A 17,070-nucleotide genomic window follows, 5' to 3' on the forward strand; every position below is an offset into this window, starting at 1 on the left:
ACCTCAGACTGAAACAAACAGTAGCTTACTAAGAACAGGTTTCAGCCTCAAGCTGTGGTAGTTTCCGCTTGGGAATTCAAACTAATGGGCCTAAAGTCCAAACCATGAAAAACACCACCAGACCAAAAGTACACAAAAGTATGTGGACAGGGAACAGCACATACATACTGTAATATAGTAATAATCACTCTTAGTTAGGTAAAAATCATACACACGCAGAGTCTGTCTGACGTTAAAACGGCTGCATTGGAGTCCTCTGGGTCACACAGCAATGAACACTCACTGGTTTATAACTCTGTATGCTGATGAGACAAACTCAGTCACATCTTGGCTGCATTCATGAATTTTCTAAACCTTACCATGCATGATGTAGATTTCCTTTTTCTCCTGTGTGCATATTACTTTACTTTGTCCCGTCACTGTGTATTCCTCTGAGTGTGTGTGTTGTGGTGTAGCGTGGGTGGATGGGGGGAGTTGTGCATATATATGTGTGTGTGTGTGTGTGTGTGTGTGTGTGTGTGTGTGTGTGTGTGTGTGTGTGTGTGTGTGTGTGTGTGTGTGTGTGTGTGTGTGTGTGTGTGTGTGTGTGTGTGTGTGTGTGTGACGGTAGTCGGGCTGCTGGTAGCAGATGTTTATCACTGCCTCACCTCCTCGCTGTAGATTAGTAACACATGATGGCACCTCATTCCGATAACCTTCCACACTCGAACAGCACTGCCACAGAGGTGGTGGTGGTGGACGAGGAGGAGATTTGGGATTCATCTCATGTTAGCTGTGGGAATTCAGAGGAGCTGCTGATAACACAGTGCCCTCTAGTGAAACGTGTCTGCTTTTGTCTGCAGATAGCCGCTGTACAGATAATCTATATTTAAAGGGAGTTAGAAGGTCGCATGCAACATATTATTCAGGTTTCATGGATTTCAAAATAATGTGCTTTCTGGTGTTTTTCAAATTAATGCCAAACGAATGAAATATTTCACCGTCCCTTCAAGACCAAGAACAATTTTAAAGCTTTCTGTGGAGCAAATCTGCATTTGTAAATTGATTAATTTGAAAAAAATGCTGTAATTCTTCAAGATACTAAACCTTGGATTAAATGTTTTTTTATTAGCACTTATACATAAAGACCTGATGAACTAAAGCTATTTCCATGCATCTCTTCTCTTCTTCAGGATTTTGAGAAGCCCAGTCCACCACAGAAACCTCTTCCTGCCGACCCACTAGGGAGGAGCTCTCGACTGGGTTACAGTGCAACACTATCAGGGATCCACATCCCTGGAAATGGACCCCTGCCCATACCTATCCCCACTCCACCCACCATCCCTTTACCCAGCAGGTAAAGTGACAGGAATAGCATGCTTCATCTACCTAAAGTCATTCAGACATATAGTAGGTGTTGGTTACATAAATGTTCGCTACAGCTTCAACTACATGTGACGGGTCCCTAACAGAAAGAGGTTTAACACTTGCATGATAATTGGCACCCAGTGCACAAGAGGGAGCAGCAGCACTGTGGGAAGGGTAATGATATCAAGGAGAAGTGTCTGTTCCCTCACAGTTATTTATGAATTAACAATTTTCCATCTTTGCTGTCTTAATGGCATTATGTATGTCTGCTTCTTTTTACATTTCAGACCTGCGCCGGTGTTGCCCTACAGACCACCAAAGACTCATAAGGATTGCTGAGCTCTCATCGTCATGGACGAGTAGATCTGCTACCAACAGGCGGAAACTTTCTTGATTTGCACTAATTACTGAGACCCTGTCAGACCTTTTGGACAGTTGGAAGTGTCACAGCATTTCTAGCAAAAGGGGACTAACATCACAACTCAGTGCTACGCCTCTAAAAAGGTGCTTTGTTGTCCTTTCTCAGGTACCAATGAACTATTTATGTATTTAACTACAGTATTTAACTTCGGTATTGTCCACAGAGCACTCTGAGAATGAGTGATTTTCCCTGACGAAGAGGAAATAAAAGGATCAAGGTGTCGTTTAGGATATTCCTTTTGCATATTTTCTTTGGTGACTTTTATACTTTTTTCTCAAATGAAATGCTGAAATATATGATGTTTTTTATAACCTGTGAAGTTGCTTGAATAATTGACGTGCAAAAAAGTTTGTTTCAATGATAAAGGGAAATGGAGCACAACTCAGCAAGTCGACAGCGTCAGTTTGTGGCCCACAGAGCACTGACATTCATTTTACATTTCTTAAAATATTTTTTCAATCAACCAACAACATAATATACAGTGGCAAACAAAACATAATAACACACACAAGGGGGAAAAAATAACACAAACCAAAAGTGACAAAAATAAGTAAACTTAATAACCACGACAATAACAATCAATATATGCTTGGATGATACCATATATTGTATTTGTGTTACCTTCAGAAAAATAGCACAGGAAAAAAGAAGATAACATATATGTATATATCATATGCATACCCATATATTGACATTTACATACACTTAAACAAACAAACAAACATACATACTGTACATGCACTCATACATACAATGAAATATGCTTGAATACTTTATATTTACAATGCACATTGTAAGAAATGCACATAATGGCCAATATAAGAAAAAGATATTTACCTATTGATTATATCTTCATATCTTTGTGCTCCTCCACACCTCCAGCCCTTATCCTTGCTCAGTTCCATCCAATGTTATTTGATGGATGTGTAGTAAACTCTGTTCAAAACTTTGTATAGGTTACCTTTTCCCCCAGATCTGTAATATACCTCCCATTATTTGATACAATATACCACCATGTTTCCTTATCTATTTGACATTTTAAGTAATTTTGCCTCACAATTCTCTAACTCATCACAAATAACACTATTCACTTTGCATAGTATTTTATAACATACTGTAACTGCTTGCTACAGTATGTTATAAAGCTTCTCATGTGCATTTGTTCCTTTATGCATCTCAACGGTGAACACTTTCGCTTTGTTTGTATATCCAAACATCCTTACAATTCAGATTATACTGGGCATACTCTCATTAAATGAAAGATATCATTCATCCTTGTGAAGATCTCCCAAAGTGCTGCACTCCCTCTTTTGCCCATTTTCCCCAATAAAACAGACTTCTTTCCTACACAAATCTCAGGATTATTCCATACAGATGCATACATATAGGGAGATTCCTTCATCATTATGTGTGCCATATGCCATACCTCCCTGGAGTGGTAAAAATATGATTGATGTCCTACACACCTAAATTTCTGTCTATTTTTTTAGATATGGCCCTATGATTTAAATGGTGCTATGATATTCATTTCTAGATGCACCTATTTTGCCTTTCTCCTTACTGCCAATTTTGACAGTTCAAATGCCATTTTTTACAGCTCCATATTTAGGAGTCCTAGCCCCCCTCCCCCAATTTCCTTTAGAGTCTTCACAGGTCTCCCATATTGTTGCAATTTTTTCTGTAAAACCTTAATTTTTTTTTTTTAAACAAACAAAAAAATTGAGGTCCTCTGCAATTACATTTTTAACTTGTTCATTCTGAAATAATAATAAATTAAGATAAGACTATTAAGACAACAAAAACTTTCTCTTTTTGAATCTCCAATTACAAATCCGCCATTGCATGGTCTGTTAATGAAATAGCCTTAGTGTTACTATTCATTACGCTTTCAGTAAGTTGATTTGAAATTAAGTAGTAATCATTTCTAGACTGAGTGTCATGGTGACGAGAAAGAAAAGAAATACTCTGGGATTAAGTAAACTCCATATATCAATTAACCCCAGATCTCTCATTAACATAGAGATAGCTAGTCTATATTTTGATATAACTCTTATAAATGTTGTTTTACCCATGCAACTATCCAGCACTCGATTAAAATCACCTGCCAATATGATATAACCTTCTGCCATGTTAGAAATAATATCATTTTAAATATGAAGATAACCACACCATTTCTTTTGCTTGAATAAGAACCATGCACCATGTTTCCTACCTAGTCTCTTTTCCCCTTCATTATTTCTAATTCTGTCAAATGAGTTTCTTGTACAAAGGCTATATCCCTTTTAAATATGCCAGACATCTCCTACGTTTTACTGGGCCGTGACAACCACTTATATTCCACATAACCACGTTCAGTATCTAATTTTCCATAGAGAGATTTTTAAGTATTTCAGGCCTGTGCATTATATCGTTTTAATAGCATCATGTAGTGTAAGAGGAAGTAAGGGAAAGAAAAGAAGACAACAAATATATAAAATAATATGCACACATACCCCACACTCCCCCCCACACACACTCACACATACACACAAAATGACCAAAATGATGAAATACTCCAACATTCATCATCCTCTGCCCCTAATCCCATCACCTTTGTATGTATTAAAGTCCAGATATGTCTTCTTTATCCAATACTAGCCAATAGAGTAGATATCAATGAAAGATTTTCTGAAAGTACAGTAAAGAAAACATGTTGTGGATATACAACTGAACTATGGTCTACATTTTGTATTGCCAGATCAATCCTATCATCTCATTTTGCAGTCTTACAGTCACACTCACACTTCATTCCCTTATAAGTTCACCTTTGCAGTAAAGTGCAAACACTATTAATACTTTTCACACGTTGAAAACTGCTCGGGGGCATTTGGACACTCAACATGTTCTCCTGATTTTGGCAGACGCTGCAGAAACTGAACAGATTTGACAGACTGATTGTGTTCCAGAGAATTACACAAACACCAAATAATTCAACATTAACTTCGATGTTTGTATGTTTTACATTAACGCTCGCTTGGTCCTCGAGTGTGTGAGCCAAGCAAGATGATTTCAGTGCTGTCAGCTTTCCAAGCTCCTCCTCCATCATGTCCAATGAGATGTTTTACCGGATCCGTCCAGTCCTTTTTTTGCCTTCATAACATTCCATTTGGATTTTGTATGGGTTAGTTATTCTTGAACTCTGAGATTATTCATGCATTCACAGAATCATTCATGAGATTCAGAGCTTGCTGTTGCACTTTGAGTTAGGCACTTTCCTTGATGTTATATGTTGTTGACTTGTTATACAAGGAGGGATTCAACTGTTAAAATTTTACAGTGTTTATTTTTTCCTTTCATGGACTGTGTCAGTGTTCATAATCAAGATTTGGATAATGCATTTTGTTTTTGTAGCACATCCAAATGCAGTGCATGTCTTCTCACATCTGCAGAATGATTGAAATCAGTAATGCCCAGCATTTCTGTGTTGCATTTGTGCACATAAGTGTGAAAGTAATGTTTTTTCTTGTTTTGGAAGTGTCCAGATGTGTTTTCGACAGTCAGAGTAACTGCTCTCCGCTGGAAAATATTTGTTAGTGCTGTGTCAATTAGTCGTTAAATGTTTCTGCTATTTGTAAATCCTAAACGTACTGTGTTTATTTGCATAAATGTAACATGTTCAAAAGCCATTGTAAAGTGTAAATATTGTATGTCAGTAATCACATCTCTTCTTTTTTTTGTTCTTTTTTTACGAGCACAGTAACATAAGAACTGCTTTGAGGCCCCATTTACACTGCGGGGTGACAGAATCATTTTGAAATTTCACCTATAACTCGTAAACCGGAGACAAATGTTTGAGGTTTTTTTGAGAAGAGATTTTATTGATGAAGTGACAGAGCCAAATAAAAGTTCCTTTATGACTGTTTACAAGTGGTTTTGATTTCATTCTCACTTTGAATGAATTAAAAAATCTGAAGAAAGTCAAAGTACCCGCAACACTTGTACTTCTCCATGCACCTTGGAAGTAGGTGACGTTGTGCCAGAAACCTCCACCCAATGACGTAAAAAATAACATCTAAAACCACAAATGAATGTTAAAATCAAACTCCACCAAAAACGTTGTTAGTTATGATGGAAGCTTCCAGCCTCAACCTAAAAGACACACCCCACCCCATAACAGAGCAGCCAAAAAGTCCCCATGACAAACAAGGACTTATAACATTGCAATTATTTAAAACTGCAAACCTGTATGATAGTCCAGTAAGGACAACTTTCAAGTCAGTCTCCATAGGAATTATATCAACTCTGGTTGGTACATGTTAATTCAGAAACATGTAATAAATATCCAAAAAATGAGGTAAAAACAGCAATATCACCAAGCTTCTTTCAAGTGATGAGTAGTGAACATTGATTCAGTGTGAAAACAGCAGGTTCAGCTCTTCTCCAGATGTGTGTTAACCATTTTAATTGACTCAGTCTACAAGGAAACAAACAACAGCTCAGTAGAAATATGTCTCTTTGTTTTTTCAAGTATGAGATTGGCACATCAATCTTAATATTTCAGTCTCACTGGGAAGTGTGCTCAGCTGCTCAGATTGTCACAGTTGTTCAGCACTGCCACCTGCTGGATAACACTGGTTATTACAAACACAGGTGCTCCCCACTATCTAGTTTTATCTTATTTTACTTTAATGTGCTCCCTCAGACATCAAGGTAAAGTTGCTTGAGTCCTGATCAAGGATCAACCTCCCTTCCTTACACCATTGATAGGAAACTAAATAATAAGCATAAACTAAAAGAAAATAATACAGTCCCTAATAATGTGAACAATAATCTAAAACCTGCAACAGTTTGACATGAATGAACTCTAGCCATGCTCTAACTGGACTTCCATGCTTTCATCTCCAAAGTCAGCTCAATACTGTAGTGACACAGGTAGTTTAGATGCTGTAGGTGGTTTAAAGGAAACATGCACAAAACTGGAGTCAGCGATTTCTTTCATACAAAGTGGAAGGTGAAGCAGTTAAGTATGCCATCCTATTAACAATTGTTATACTTAGTGAATAAATGCACTTAATGTAAAAAAAATAAATGAAACAGAAAATGTAAAATTAGTTGGCTCAGTGTCACAGTGAGCCGCTGGTAGTGTGTGATATGAGAATAAGAGTCCATTTCAGACTCACAAAGTGAGGTGAATTCATGTTTAAGGAGTGTTACATTAATAAATTAACATTAGGCTAACTTAGCATGTTAAGAGATCAGTCACTGGCATGGAAGCAGCAACTGCTGAGGAGCCTGTTGTCAACAGATGGCCCAAATGAGCAAGTTACAAATATTAGTATTTCTTGATTGCTAAGACACATTTCTTGGAATTATGCTCCATTTCCCCAAAGTCTAAACACAAATGCATAACTGCACACTCATCTTCACAAAGTTCAAACTTCCATGTCAAAACCAAAATCTCCTCTCAAAACCATGTAATCTTACGTCTAAACCAAACTTTGCTTTCAGACATCACACAAAAGCCCTACACACACACACACACACACACACACACACACACACACACACACACACACACACACACACACACACACACACACACACACACACACACACTCCTCCAATCATTTTATGACATTTACAGTTTCTGTAACCATCATTTATTAAACACAAAGGTCCCACTTTATTTGCAAACAGGTTTTCAGATGTGAAAATGGAGGAACAAGAATAAAACTATAAGTTACATGTTCCATTATTCACAGGGCTCTGTTTTTAAATTTTAAATATATATTCTTTTTTTGTTGTTTTGCTACAATTGAGAACTTTTGGGCTGTTGTACCTGAAGTAATACTGTGAGGCTAAAATGTGAGAAAAACAGGTCTGTTTCCTGGAATACTTGGTTCTTAGATGTAAAAAAAAAAAAAAAAAAAAATTTCAGTTTATCAACCACTGAGGTAATTAGTTTCTAAATAACAAGATTAAACAAAAGTTGATAAATAAATACATTAACACTCTGTACAGCTTGTGTCCTTTGCATGCGAGCCAGTTCTCATCATAAACACCAGACCCCTCTGTGTCTCTGCCCATCTATCTCTGTTCTCACCCCAGTGCGTGTGTGTGTGTGTGTGTGTGTGTGTGTGTGTGTGTGTGTGTGTGTGTGTGTGTGTGTGTGTGTGTGTGTGTGTGTGTGTGTGTGTGTGTGTGTGTGTGTGTGTGTGTGTGTGTGTGTCATCTGTTGATGACTGCACTTCTATGGGATTAGTGGCCACATGACAGCACTGGGCTGACCGCCTGGTGAGCCTTTCATTTGGTTTCACTTGCTGAGGCGGTCTCGTGTGCTCCCCCAACAGTTTACTGGGAGCCGGAGATTTCCGAACTTCATTCCTGTGGATCTGTAAATGAAGTTTATACCAGACAGACTGGAAGTTCACTTGTGATGGCGCAGGATATTACCAGTTTATCTGGAGAGGACTTCTTTGAGGGGAAATCAGCCTGTTGTTCAGACACAGACGCGTTGAGTCAAGGAGACAAAGAATATGATGACATTTTGGAGCTTAATCAGTTTGACGGGCTGCCTTATTCCTCCAGATTTTACAAACTCCTGAAAGAAAGGAAAGAGCTGCCAGTGTGGACAGCAAAGAGTGAATTCATGGACACTTTGGCCAAAGGACAGTTTGTTATTGTCAGTGGCTCTGCCAAAACTGGAAGGAGTTCTCAAGTGAGTACTGGCGGGTATTTGACACTTGTGATTACACTGCCATGAAAAATATTGCAACAGCAGATTCATCTTTGTCACAGGGAGACAAACCATCTTTAAATTAATAATCCGAGGGAGACGTATGATGTAAACAACTTCTCTCACACTTCTTTTGAAACAGATTCCCGAGTGGTGCGCTGAATTCTGCCTGTCAGTCCAGTTCCAGCATGGCACGGTGGTTTGTACCCAGATTCATGCGCAGCAGGCTGTAGATCTCGCTTTGAGAGTGGCTGATGAGATGGATGTCAACATTGGCCATGAAGTTGGGTACAGCATCCCTCTGGAAACATGCTGCGCTCACGACACAGTCCTCAGGTCTGGAAAAACTTTACTTTTATACCAACAAAAACAAACATATCCAGTGTATCTCTCTGATTCTTTCTCTCCCCTTGCTGAGAAATGATAAAACATGTTCACAACACACAGCTAAATCAGCCCGCCTTCTTTTATACTCAAGAGAGAGGTGAACAAAAGGCTTGAGGGGCCTCTTTTCAAGGTCTCCCCCACAGCTGTCCGGCTCCCTGTCTGCCCATATGTCACACTCCCTCATGTGGTTCCCTCATAAGTCAGCTTGGTAACAAAGGAACTCGGCACACTGAGGAGAGGGAGATAAGATAAACAGGCAGCTGGCGAGTACGAAAGGATCCACTCCCCACACTAATTATCAGAGTAAATTACACTAATAGGGGCAAAACAGAAGTGTAGACAAAGTGCCTTTCATTAAGGCGCCATTCTGAAGTACACTAAATGGATTTCCTGTCTCACTCTTTGAGCCTAGAGGCTTACAATCAAAGAAACCTGAGGATTTATTTCAGCTTATTATGAGTTTAGTAAGACATAGTATGTGTCAAGTGCCCCTGTGCCTATTTGCTCTCTCTTCATGTCATTTTATCACCCACCACAGGTATTGTACAGATAACATGCTCCTGAGAGAGATGATGTCAGACCCTTTGCTTGAGCGCTACAGTGTGGTGGTGGTGGACCAGGCCCACCAGAGGACCGTGGCCACTGACTTACTCCAGGGTCTGCTGAAGGACATCACCCTGCAGAGGCCAGAGCTTCGTGTGGTCCTCCTCACTGCAGTTGATCCTAGCCCCAAACAGCTGGCCCACTTCACTGGGTCCACAGTGCCTCTCATTCACCTGGAGAGTTTGGGCGCAGGGGAGGTGGTACACAGCAGCACAGGTGACAGCTACTTCTGTGCCTCGCTCCGTCTGGTGCTGGAAATCCACCGTTCTGAAGAGAGAGGGGATGTGGTGGTGTTTCTAGTGACCACACAGGTAAACAAAAAGCAGAACTGGATGGATTCAGCAGTCAATATGTCATTTTTTGTCATTTCTTATCATAATGAGAAAATATGTCTTCCTTTGACTCTCTGTTTACTCCCTACCAGGAGATAGATCTGGCCCTTGACATCCTGTGTAATGAGGGCCACAGCTTACCTCCTGATCTGGGAGAGCTCCTGCCCATCGCCGTTCACCCCAGCCAGCCTGGGACTCTACCAGTCCTGGGGGAGATGGAGACATGCCGGACCCGGAGAGTATTCCTCACATCCAGCCCAAATGAAGACTTCTTCTGGGCCGTTAGCTCAATAAGCTTTGTCGTCGATGCAGGGCTGGAGAAAAGATATGTAAGTTCATCTTTCATAGTTGTAATAAAAATGGGTTTAAAGGACAATTTCTCAATATTTCAAGTCCGTCTTAAAACAGTCAGTTCAACCAGGAGACAAGTGAATGAGAAAAGAATGATGTTTATTATATAAGTACAATGAGATAGACAAAGACTTTGGCGCTTGAACTCCATGAGGATATCGTCCCAGAACAGCCACGAGATAGCTCCCCCATGAAATCCAGACACTGTTGGTGGTGATGCTGATGAGTTGGATGAGATGATGGCCGATGAAAAGATTGGACTGTTGATCCTGCGGAGACTGGGTGGAGATAGGGAGGTGGTGGGGTGCACATAACAGCTGTATGTCAGACTAGAGCAGAGAGAGAGAGAGAGAGAGAGAGAGAGAGAGAGAGAGAGAGAGAGAGAGAGAGAGAGAGAGAGAGAGAGAGAGAGATATTTAAAAAGACTGCAGCTAGATTATAGGCTAACGAAGAAAGTTTGGCATTGTGCTATTGGATAGCGTGACAGACAGGTGACAACTGAAGCTCAAACTACGCCCCCTGAACATTGAAAACCAGGAAATAAGTGAGCATGCATGAGAGATATTAATACATTAGAGTTAGCACCAACTAGGTCTGTTATGAAAGATAGTCTTCCTGACTGAACTTTTGCTAAGATTCATTAGTTAGTGTTAGTGCATTATGAGGGAAACTTCTAATGGTCAGTATGAACAGGAGGAATGATTACAGCAAGAAAAACATGTACCATTTGGGAACCTGACTGTTGTTTTAGACTTGGGAAATCGGGACCATACCTTCTTTTTAAAGAAAGAGTTAAAATAATTACATGAAGACTTTCCACATTTTGTACCATACCACAAATGTATAAATCAAGTTGTTGCTAACAAGGGAACTAGAGGTGATCCTGGTGCTATTTAAGAGCTAAAATTATTTTGTAATGCATTGTAGTGTTCAAGGATCATGTTGTATTATACAGTACAGGCAGAACTGAAAATCTGCTGTTGAGCTGAGATTATATGTTATATGTTTTATGTTGCATCTGGTTGATTTTGTTATATTGAAAAGAACTGAATTTGGTTATTTGGGATTATACAATATAATCTGTCAAGAAACATTTAAGACCGGCAGAATCTGCAGTGTTTAATTGTGCAATCCCATATACTTTTATGAAAGTTTCATGTTACAGTATGCTATAATTAAAACATTTTTGTGGTTTTGACAATGTCTTGAATCTGGACACCAATGTTTAAATTTGAGTGAATGTTTTATTAAATGTCATTATAAATAATCCAGATCAATACATTGTGATGTTGCAGGTTTACAACCCCAGGATCAGGACAAATTCAGTCATGATTCAGCCAATCAGCGCAGGCCAAGCCAAGAGTCGCAAACAGCTGGCATGTCCAACAGGTGAGAAATTAAACAAGCTAACAAAAATAAATAAAACCTTTGCTAGAAATCTCCTGCTGCCTATTACCCGCTACTATCCTGTCTAAAAAGGTCTTTCTTTCCTGCAGGCAAGTGTTTTTGTCTGTACCCCGAGGACAGACAGCTTCCTGAGGAGATACGCCTGCACATTGCAGAGTCTGACATCACTTCCACTGTGCTCTTTTTGAAGAGGATGGAGATTGCAGGACTGGGCCACTGTGACTTCATCGACAGACCAGGTGAGATTTACATAAAGTGACATAAAGAGAATATTTTCCTGGCAGTATGTATGTTGGCTGAGAGGGAGCCTGCTGCTCCCTCATATCCGTGGTGATAATTACATGAATTTTGGGTTCAGTCAGTCCGTTCCTGTTTTGTTCCAACAGACAGGAACTTGTTTTATTGGAGGGTACTCAGCCGTGCTTCAGCTGAACTGACAGCTCCTGTTCTGCAAGCATCCTTTTTAGAGCTGACCTGCTTCCGTGTGCTTTTGTTCCCCCCGGATTTATTCACCCCCACTAACACAAACACACACACACACACACACACACATACAGAGCCTCCCATTAGTTGATTAGAGCATACTAGTGTTGGTGTGTGGGAGTGTGGATGTTAATAGAGCCTCTAAGGTGGATTTTGTGTCCATGTCTCTTTGTTTCACTCTGATGTTCATTGAAAACATGTTTGTGGCAAAACCAGAATAGGAAATCTCATTTGTACCATGAAAGACTTTTCATTTTGCATAGTGATGAATGGCAGATGTTGGTGAGGATTATAAAATCCTAATCTGTTGATGCCTTTTTACTCCAAGGGAGCCCAGCAGGGTGCCAGTATACTGTAGGGGGATTGTCTCAGTGGGTCAGTTGGATTACAGTTTAGACAGCATGCAAAATAGAAAAGTAATCCCTAACAGTTTTAGTCAGAGTATTTATATGAAATGAATTACATTGGCAGTTTAAGTACCAGAGTTAAAAAATCAGCCACTAGAACCACGTTTCACTGCTGATTTGATTTCCAGTTTTCTTTTCACCAAGGTTTAATTTTAGAAAAAACAAAGCATATAAAATAAAAACCTCTCCAACGTAGATCCTGAAGGCCTGATGCAGGCTCTGGAGGAACTGGACTACCTGGCAGCTCTGGATAATGACGGCAACCTGTCTGAGATGGGCATCATCATGTCTGAGTTCCCCCTGGAGCCCCAAATGGCCAAAACACTGCTGGCATCCTGCGAGTTTGACTGTGTCAGCGAGGTGGTCATCATTGCTGCCATGCTAACAGGTAAAGTAGGCAGATTAATGTTTAAAGTTATTTATTGAATCACTCACCCACACTGTCACTAAAACATAATGTTGCACATCTAATTAGTGAATGCAGAGACCTGGTCATTTGAAGCAGGTTAACATCAGCCTCTTTTACTGTAATGACTGTTACTCAGTACTATATGATGAACAATTAAAGTCTGCCTTAGTCGAGCTTGACAATCACTGAAAATGTAATATACAATTTAAGATAGAGACAAAGTTCTAAACATTCACATTTATTTTGTGGATTTTTTCCCCATAGCTCCAACTTGCTTCATGCTTCCCTCAGTGGACTTGAAGCCAGAGGCGGCCCCTTGCCAAATGAAGTTCCAGCACCCAGAGGGAGACCACTTCACTCTTATTAATATCTTCAAGGCGTTTAAACAGTGCCAGCAGGATCCATGTGAGTTTAAAGAGCACACACACACGCATATACACAGATGCTATGGAGATCATTGAATGGAAGAAATCATCCAAACCGTTGGCAAAATGAATTTATTCTAAACAATGCCACAAAACACCATAATCAGAATAGTAATTATACTATGTATAATAATAATATGATCTAAAAAAGAAAGAAAGAAAGAGAGAAATATACTTAAATCACTTTAATGAAAACCTCAAAACTATTCCTCAAAATGTGTTTTTAAGTTTTAAAGGGGCCATGTCATGTTATTATTTGTCAGGTCAGGTCACAAGATTAATACCTTTAAACAACTTTTAAAGGCTTTTTATTTTAATGAAGTTCAGATCCATCAGAGATATGCTAACATTGTAGTTGCTCCATCCACGCTCAAAATAACATCATCTAAGGGCAGAAAGGCATGTTTTTTTTGTTTATAAGGGTGATGTGTCTTTATAAGATAGCAGATAATAGGAGAGGATGACATGGTGTGGGAATCTTGTTAGTTATTTCAATAACGACAGTAATCATGATTTATGCCTCTCAAGAACTGAATATTAACTGCTCCCTTAAAATGTTGTAATTAATCACAGTAGAAAAGTGTTGAAATGTTTCAAGCCGCTCTTCATCAGCAGAGCAATCAAAGGGAGGAATTCATTCCTCTATCTATTTAACAGTTAACAGTAAAAAAAAAAAAAACTAAAGCAATAATTTAGCATTTGTATTTTTGTACACATATAATTACAATCCCATGTCTTCATCACTGATCCTGACTTTCTGTAATCGTCTCTTTAGACTGTAATGTGGAGAAGTGGTGTCAGGACTTCTGTCTGAACCACACTGCTCTGCTGATGGCCGACACTCTTCATACTGAATTCACCGACATTCTGAAGAGAATCGAGCTGCCCGTGTCAGTGCCTGCCTTTGGTTCCCGAACCAACACCATCAACATTAAGAGAGCCCTGCTGGCAGGTTTCTTCATGCAGGTCAGAAAACAAAATTTTATTTTACAACTCATCAAAGGCAATATAATTCACAACATCAACCACATGCAAAAAAATCAGCTTGAAACACCAACACTAGTCTAAACGAATCCTAAAGGCCATAAAAAGCCCAGCTGGAACTAATGCAACAAGGTTGAGTGCACTCTAATCTTTTCTAATTATAGTGTGATTTTAGTTTCCACAATTAATGATCAAAGAATATGGGCTTAATGAAATATTAATATATTTCTGCTCATTTAGAAAGAAGGTGATTAGACATATGCAGAAACAATAATGTAGCTTTTTTACGACTAAAAATCCAACACAACCACTCAGCAAAATAACCAGAATTATTATTTAGCCATAATTGTTCAGCCCTGCTGCTTTGTCTTGATTATGATGCTTATCAACGATGCACTACAATGAAATGAACTGGTTTTTACTAATCAACTGACAGTTGAACTTTGTTCAGATCATACACTTAATTATTAATACATCTACCTTTTTACTATTATCAGTGCTTTGATAATTAACTCACATTTCAACTGATTACAGTACACACTTGAACTGTTTTCAGCTCACTTTCGACTGAAACTTCAACTACTTTCATATCAAACTTGACATTCCAACTGCTTTCATGTCTTACTCTTCAATCGGCATTTCAGCTGCTTTTCTCTCTTATTCTTCCCAAATGAAGAAGCAATATATAAACGTATGCTGTATATGTACAGGTATAATCTATGAACACTGTTCTTATACAATTTAAACCAACCCCTTTCAGTGTTGTACACTTCACTCGACATCTTTTGGTTTATACACACAAACTGGCACTAAAACTTCACCTGAAACGTCCAGGTCAATTCATCACCTTCACATCATTTCAAAATTTCAAATTTTAACTTTCCTTTCAGCTGCTTCAATTTCTTCAAGTATTTGTTTTTCAATTGCTATTTTAAGTAGAAACTTCTTATTTTTAAAATTGTACATCATTCAAGCCAAAATCAAAAGCACAACTTTACAGATGCTTTTCCTATTTGGCAGTCTTATTTTAAAAGTATTCTTAAGTAGTGACTCAAATTCCTTTGAGAAAATCCATCTGACTGTGTCTGACTGCGGTTTCCCTCAGGTGGCGCGGGATGTGGACGGATCAGGGAACTACTTCATTTTGACTCACAAGCATGTGGCACAGATCCATCCTCTGTCTGGTTACGGCGCCAAGAGCCCCAAACTGCAACTACCAGAGTGGGTGCTGTTCAATGAGCACTCCTTCTCTGAGGATAACTGCCTCCGCACTGTCACCCACATAACACCAGAGGAGTGAGTCTTGTTAACATTTTGTTCTTTGTATACCTTTCAGTTGTTTGACTGTTTTGCATTCACATAACTGACCATATACAGTCTTGTTAACCAGACTGCAGTCTCTTATGACTTTTAAAGCACAACCCTTGTATCTTTATATTTGAAGAGGCTTAAAAGTAATCAGACAAACACATTCCCTTTCTCTTGTGGACCAGATGTAAAGCCCCAGTTCATCAGAGACTAGTCATGTTGGTATTGCAGGGAGGTATCATAATCCTTTTCTCTAGTATCAGCTGGTTAGAGAGGGGATTATGGATTGCACAGATGCCTGGGAATGTGGAGCTGCAGCTTTAAAGGAGGAAAAGAAAGCTCTGCAGCCTTGTCATGCTCTCTTAGGTTCCACATGCTGAAATGTATGAATCTGAGTGATTGCACTTCAAATAACATGAGGAGCTGATGAACTTTAAGTCTTCTCTCCAACAAAAGAGCCTAAACTTGGAATAAATTGAGCGTGCCTAACACAATTTTTTTTAACAACCACATTGTCCCCTTCCCTTATTAGGTTCATTCAGATGGCACCACAGTATTTCTTCTACAATCTACCACCTAGTGAGAGCAAAGACATCCTCCAGAACATTTTGGACGGCGCAGCACAGCACTGTCAAGAGAAGAAACCTCCGACCTCCGGAGAGGAACCCCAAGAAGATCAGACTTACGATCGTTGTGTCATACAGTGACTGCTCCAAATGGTGAAAATGAAATTAGGAGTTATTGCACTACATTGTACAGAAACACATCTGGATAGCTGTATAATTTATCACTTAACTGAATTTTTGTCAGTAGTTATTTCCTTTAATCTGTGCCCCCCATCTTGTTTTTTGTCACTATATCATGTTTTATATGTCTTTGAATAGATATATACAAAGTACACTAATATATGGATGAAACAATACAGTTTCTGTGTCTTATTATATTTGTACCGAGTCATCCCATTCAACAAATTTGAAATAGCTGAGATTCATTTAGTTTTCCACCTCTTTGAGGTTTGCAATCAGATATTCCTCTTCCTCTGATAAAGTTTTTAATTCTTCTGTGGCTCCACATTCTCCTCTTCATTTTTCACGCGTTACCTTCAGTCACTGTCCAGCAGTCAGTCACCCACAGCACTGAGGGTCCAGTCTGATTAATGAGGTGCAGGGACAGTTTAGGCCCACCTGCAGCTCCATCTGGTGTGTGTACAGTTCAGGAACAGTGGGGTGACCCAGTTCACTGACACTGCATTACCAAACACTGTGTCCCCTTTTTAGTGAACCGGGCTGATTGGAGGACCACTGCCAGAACCCACAGGTTACTGTGTTGCCAAATTCACTTAAAATATTTTCCCTTCGCCTTGAATAGTCTTTTAAAATGGTAAATGACTGCTTATGTAGTGAATTTGTCCAAAGTGCCGTACGATGTTTCTGCTACTCATCCACTCATTCAAACAGCAATGGTAGCAAACAATCATGCAGGGTGATGATG

The 17,070-nt window shown here is 39.3% G+C and overlaps 2 protein-coding genes across 2 annotated transcripts in view; both read left to right on the top strand.

The window, feature by feature from the left end:
* adam12b (ADAM metallopeptidase domain 12b) overlaps positions 1-1,723 on the top strand; it is a 78,525-nt gene extending 76,802 nt beyond the window's left edge. The window contains exons 21-22 of the mRNA XM_062431111.1: positions 1,173-1,336; positions 1,635-1,723. Coding sequence (XP_062287095.1) covers positions 1,173-1,336; positions 1,635-1,686 — 216 coding nt within the window. The 3' untranslated portion in view covers positions 1,687-1,723. The remainder of the gene's footprint in view (positions 1-1,172; positions 1,337-1,634) is intronic.
* A 6,422-nt stretch (positions 1,724-8,145) lies between these two features.
* On the top strand, positions 8,146-16,286 carry dhx32b (DEAH (Asp-Glu-Ala-His) box polypeptide 32b). The gene is given in 12 exon segments (XM_062430720.1): positions 8,146-8,172; positions 8,175-8,465; positions 8,626-8,819; positions 9,409-9,784; positions 9,898-10,134; positions 11,452-11,545; positions 11,653-11,802; positions 12,650-12,841; positions 13,127-13,267; positions 14,063-14,253; positions 15,377-15,567; positions 16,112-16,286. Coding segments are annotated over 12 exon segments (2,259 nt in total).
* The last annotated feature ends 784 nt before the right edge of the window (positions 16,287-17,070 follow it).

This window comes from Scomber scombrus, chromosome 12, assembly GCF_963691925.1.
Source record: "Scomber scombrus chromosome 12, fScoSco1.1, whole genome shotgun sequence".
NCBI lineage: Eukaryota > Metazoa > Chordata > Actinopteri > Scombriformes > Scombridae > Scomber > Scomber scombrus.